The sequence below is a fragment of the Gavialis gangeticus genome, unplaced genomic scaffold, assembly GCF_001723915.1.
Source record: "Gavialis gangeticus isolate Ggan-Ray unplaced genomic scaffold, GavGan_comp1, whole genome shotgun sequence".
Classification (NCBI taxonomy): domain Eukaryota; kingdom Metazoa; phylum Chordata; order Crocodylia; family Gavialidae; genus Gavialis; species Gavialis gangeticus.
This window is the reverse complement of record NW_017729006.1, coordinates 44,355,487-44,361,745: the sequence shown is the minus strand read 5'-3', so window position 1 is coordinate 44,361,745 and position 6,259 is coordinate 44,355,487. Positions and strand designations below refer to the sequence as shown.

Genomic DNA, 6,259 nt, shown 5'->3' with positions numbered 1-6,259 from the left:
CCCACAATGCCCCTTCCCTCCCACCACACCGGACTTACCAGCTGGAGGCAGCTGTATTGGAAATTAGATCAGTATTGGCCAATATGCCTCCTTAAATATCGGCGATTGGTATCGGCCCCAAAAATATCTATCAGTGCACCCCTAATAAACTTTCCACGTACAGTATAGAATCTAATTAGTGGAGGGGTCTCCTTAAATTAGTCTTAGATTCAAGTAAATATAGCAGTACCATCTACTGTAAATAATGGAAGCAGGCAAACCTGACCTAACTTGGACCATTCCAAAGGATCATAGGACACTAACACTGAAAGGGACGTCACAAGGTCACCTACTCCAGCCCCCTGCTCAAGGCACGATTGTCTGGGAAAATGGTTTAGTCAGAGATAAGAATTCATCTAACTTGCTCTTGAAAACTTCCAAGGCTGTAGAGTCCACAACTTCTCTAAGTAACCTGTTGTGAAGTTTGACCACCCTCCTGGCCAGAAAGTTCTTCCTAATCCCAAACCTAAATTTCCTCTGCTGCAGTCTGAGATCATTGTTCCTAGTAGTCACAGTCCTTAAAGCCACAGGAAGAAGTCGATCACCATCCTCATTATAATTTCCTTCAGGTATTTAAAGACTCTAATCAAATTCCCCTCAGACTTCTCTTCTTCAGACAAAATAATCCTAGTTCTTTCAGCCCTGCCTCAAATTCTGCCTCTAATAATTTTTGTTCTCCTCCACTGGACTTTCCAATCTGTCTACATCTTTCTTGAAGTGTAGAGATCAAAACTTGACACAGTACTCCTAATGAGTTCTCACCAGTGCTGAAGAGAGAGGAAGAATAATTTCCTTTGATTTGCAAGACACACTTCTGTGAGACAACCAAGTAAGCCCTCCCCCACCCCCGCCCAGCATGTATTGGTTCTTACCAACTTATGGTCCACTATAATCCTCAGGTCCTTCTCTGCAGTACTGCAGCCTAGTCAAGCATTCCCCAGTCTGAATTTATGCATGCAATTGTTCTGTCCCAAGTGCAGGACTTTGCACTTGTCCATGTTCAATTTCATCTGGTTGACTGCAAACCATTTCTCCAATTTATCCAGGTGATTCTGGATCGTAGCCCTACCCTCCACAGTGTCTGCAACTGCACTCATCTTAGTGGCATCTGTAAATTTACTAAGCATGCTCTCAATCTCATTGTCCAAATCATTAATGAAGATGCAGAATAATACCAGACCCAGAACAGGCCCCTGGGGAACACCACTTGATACCTCCACCCAACTAGACATTGAGCCATTGATGTCCACTCATTCAGTGTGATGATTCAACTAGTTATACACCCACCTTACAGTACTTCCATCTAGTCTATATTTCTTTCACTTGTTAATGTAAACATAGGGATGTTGTGATGTCCATACTTGCTGCCTCAACTACGTCTCTGAGGAGCTTAGGGCCCAACCACCCTCAAGGTTCCCTCTCAATTTCCAGCTCTTGTCTGCTTATACATACCTCTTCTTGCTACTTGGCTTTCTCCTTGATCTGTCCCTAGCCTTTCCTTACACTTCCCTCTAGGTCCCTAATTTGCCCCTACCTACTAAATGATCTTGAACCCTGTTTGTTTAGTAGCCTACATGAAAAACCATGTAATACCATAAAGAGGTTGCAATAGCTAGGTGTACAAACATAGTTTTTAGAAACAAGTCTTTAAAAGTTTTCAGTGGCTACAAGAAAACATATCAATTACGTGTTTATTTATGGCTAATTCAGGTAACATGACAAATGTTTTTATAAAACTAAGTTTCAAATATAAAACATGGTATGAACATTCTGTTTCCTCGGGGAAAGACTCAAAAGACATCATTATGCTACAGAAATGACACTATACTGAATCATCTTGAATTGACTCCCTATCAGTCAGGACACCTGATCTAATAGTGCATCGTACTTTATAATGACCATGCATAACAGAAGACTATTCATTATGAAGATGAATAGCTTAAGGGAGATTGTCATGTGTGCGCACAGCTCTCAAGTCTGGTTTCTTCAAAAATGTATTAGTTTGTATAATTTAGGGCTCTCTTCAAGTAAGGCTTTCCTGAGCCATAACCAGCTCTAGTGTTCTGTTTTTTCTTTTACTCCCCAGAGCTTACTTCTACAATTTTTACCACTCAAACAGAGAATCCAGGCCAGAGTACATGTTAAAAAACAACCACACTAATATATAGGATATAACGTGTGACCAAGTGACTGAAATAAGCTACTAACAGAAAGAGTATCTACATGGGTGTTTATACCTATTCAAAATCAGTTTAAATACTAATTAAAGTTCTTTGTAGATGAGACCCCTACACACACACACACACACACACACACTAGAGGTGCACTACTATATCGGTGCCATATCCAGTCAGCACTGATATAAGGAAAATTAACATTAGCGGCTATCAGCCTTTTTTTGGCCAGTGTAGCCAATAACGTACTGATAAGTATAATATGCCTTCTGGCCAGGACCCTTAGACGCCACGTGCAAGTGTGAGCCGCAGCATGCATGTGGCCAGGAGTGCAGCCGGGCAGCATGGAGATCAATGCCCTACAGGCAAGTCTGTGGAGGGGAAGGCTGTTGGGGAGGGGCCAGATTGAGGCTTCCACAATAAGGGAGGGAGTGGTGCAGGGGCTGGGGCAGGGTGGCAAGTGTGACCCTGGGGCCAGGGCAGTGAACAAGATGAAGCCACAGGCAGCTCGTCCAGGGGATCAGTGTCCTGGCCCTTAAAAATGGCGGTGGGGGCGCTTGAACGCAAGCTCTAAGAGAGAGAGAGAGAGAGAGAGAGAGAGAGAGAGAGAGAGAGAGAGAGAGAGAGTGTACACACACACACACACGAATGAACCTTAATTTCTGCCTTTCCCGATTTGTTTACTTGTTTGCAACCTTTCAATAACTAATCAATAAATTATAGTTTTACAATATTAAATGCATCTCAAGCCACATCCTTTTATTGGCCCTCATCCAGAAAATACTTACTACAGAGCATAATCTTTACTATCATGAGTAACCGCTTGCGAGTTCCATATAAAACACATGATAAAAAACAAATTAAACATGAAGAATAAGGTTTTCTGGCCTTTAAAGAAAGAAAACTTAAATTGTCATATTATGTAAAAGCATGGCAACTGCTCTACAAGTAGATTTTACCACTAATTTGATTTACCATCTATTTGATTCTATCAAACCAACAAAATATATAGAGGTACACTGCTGAATTAAGTTCACCCATTTGTAAGGATCAATGAAATAATGAAACCTATAGAAATGCAGTGCATATAGATACAGCACTGAAATTAAAAATGCCATTTATTACATATTAGAGTACCCTAACTAAATGTGCAGGGAGCATTTTCTTTACAGACATCCCATGAAAACACTTAATGAAGAATATATTGTTCAAACACAACACTGTATTACAGAGATGGTACCAGGGATATAATTTCATTGTGCACAGTGCAACTCCACCAATTCTGTAGGGAAAACTTAGCTCTCAGTCAGGATTACCTGAGGCGGTCATTTATGCTCTTGTGCATTGCACTACACATGCACTCACTTGGATGTGTTCCAAGTGCACTGACTGAATGGAGAGCCCTTGGCAGTATCATTCCTTCAAATCCATGCTGCCCAAGAACTTGAAATGGCTAAAATATAAAACAGTGCAGTGCTGAGGGCACCATGTCTCCTTCCAGACAACCTCTGTCACTATAAATCTCCACAATATGTAACAATGGGTATACAGTCATTTATAGTCCAGTACTTACTTTTCCTTTCTCCTCCAACAATGCATGATTTTTGGAGGTCAACACAATGCATTTCCATACAGTTTTCTAGGAGTCCACTATGTCCACACATACAAATTTTGTAGCAGCCAACACCTACCGCTGATGATGGAACCTGAATAAGTGTACCTTGACGTACAATAAAATCTGAAGCTTCTCCCAACTTGCAACCTATACACACAAAAGGGAATCTGACTCAATAAAAGGGAGTTTCATACATGTTTAGGCATAATAAAGATGCATAAAGAATTGTTGATGTTGGGGAAAAAAATTACCTCTAAATTTATGCAAATAATATGTACCTCTAAATTTTTACAAAAACGAAAGGTAGATTTTGGAAGCAGTGGAGTATCATTTTACCATCACAAAGTGGTTCTCTGTCAGTAAAAACATGGGTCAAATCCATAATCTTACATATAGGTTAGAATTAGCCATTTTTATTTCCAAAATCAATCATACATAGCAGAAACGTCAAGAATTTGCCCAATAAAAATTCTGATATCCATGCATAAATACTATTTTTGTATGAAAACACCAAAAAGAAAATTAATAACTCCATACCTCTCAAATCTGCTCTTCTAATTTCCCATGATCCTCTGGCAGAATACATAATCATGACATTTCAGTTGGGCAAGCACCTATATTTTATTCAAGACTGGCTGCAATGTTCAAGTCTTTCTTTTCCCTTGCCCGCACTTCCTTATTTGTATGCATACTGGGGAGACTGAGGAATTCATTATGTGAATATTGTAAAAAATAAAAAAAGAAACAGAAGTTAAGGGGAAGAGGAAGAGAAGGAAAATCAGTATTTACATGGAGAAAAAGAAAGGTGATAAAAAAAAAACAGAGGAAGGATTAATAAGTAGGAGGAAGACAGAGTGAAAAGAACAGGAAATTAAGGTTTTGCATTTCCCCCTCTAAATATATTTAAAGTGATTATGATTATTAATAAGTATTTAAAAAATAAAAATAAATGTCCAAGACAGGTATTAAGTCACATTTCAAACTTTAGAGAATTCTCTGAAACACAATTTCTGTCTTCATTTGCTATGAGTTTGCATGTTTCTGGATCAGATATTTTGAATCCACCTCTTACAAGAAAACTCAGGGCCACGCCATCTTAAATGTAGTGGTATGTAACTTTTTAGCCTGTAGAACAAACATTATTTCAAAACAAGCACAGGTTCACAAAATTATTATTTCCATAGGCTCAGGAAGAACCAGTTGAGAACCAATACCTGCTCTTTCCAGCAGAGATGCAGGAAAGAGCCAGAAAGCTACCATCTACTACCTCTCTTCTCCTTTATGATGGAGCAGATGGTATTTGGGGGAGCTGCAGAATAGCTGCAGGAGTAAAGGAACAGAGGTGATTATAAAGAAATAGCAATGATTACATATGGTCTTAGGACTGAAAAGGTTCAATGGTCACTGGCTCCTGCAACTTTAAATTAAAGAGTCTGGCTAGAGAATCATCCTACTGTGTAATTAGGTATTTTATCACCTATGAGTGCAGCCTTATCTTTCAGATTAAAATCTCACTATCATTCATCCATTTCTTTGCCAATATTAAGGGTGCATGTCAAATCAATTCAGAATCTGGAAATGATGGAGAAGACAAATCTGCAGGATGAACGGGATATTTTATAGACAGCATGGGAGTCCTAAGCTCGAGGACCTGTACTGGTGACATGTGCAACTCTAATCAGATTTCATAATGTTGGTTTTCACACACAGAGCCCCATGCATTCTCGGACAAACTTTCTTGCAATACCATCTCGCACAGTCAATGAAAACAATAATGCTAGAATGCCCACAATATGACGGATGAGACAACTGGTCAAGCAATTGTTGAGAATATACTCCTTGGGCTGTCACGGTGTCCTTTCACTCCAGGCCTGAAAAAGCCTTTATTTGGGACACCCAGGGTATTTTCCTGGGTCTATTTGTTTCAGGTGTAAGGAGGTGGTACAGATGAGTGTATAGAGATACTTATATTTGGTTATGTCCTGATGTTTGATTAAGAAACACTTATAGTACGCTGTCTTTCCCATTGTAAATAATTGACAGAATTCAGAGAACCTGTAAAAGAATACTTTTATTTATTCTAAACCAAAGTAAAGCCAGGCTTCTGGTTTCCTAAACACATACACAATAGCTAAATACTAGGGCTGTGCAAACCTTTGGTAGCCGATTCGATTCAGAGATTAGGCCCGATTCAGGGAACAAATCTCCAAATCCAGAGAGCAAGTAAAAGCTCTGAATTGATTCGAAGCACCCAAATCAATTTGGAAAAGATTTGGCGATTCGGCCATAAACTAAACAGGCAGCTGATAGCTGCCTCCAGCTGGTAAGTTTCATAGGGTTGGGGGAGGAGGGAGGGAAGGGGGGTGGGGTAGGGATTGGGGCTGGGACACGCTGCCCAGCCAGGGCTGGGGGGAGTGAATGTGGGTGGGGC

General features: G+C 40.1%; 1 protein-coding gene across 2 annotated transcripts in view; it reads right to left on the bottom strand.

Annotated features, from left to right (window-relative positions):
* RECK (reversion inducing cysteine rich protein with kazal motifs) overlaps positions 1 to 6,259 on the bottom strand; it is a 129,669-nt gene that overhangs the window by 44,430 nt on the left and 78,980 nt on the right. For both annotated transcript variants that reach the window (XM_019509153.1, XM_019509152.1), the window contains exon 13: positions 3,787 to 3,975. In XM_019509153.1, the coding sequence (XP_019364698.1) occupies positions 3,787 to 3,975 (189 nt within the window). The remainder of the gene's footprint in view (positions 1 to 3,786; positions 3,976 to 6,259) is intronic.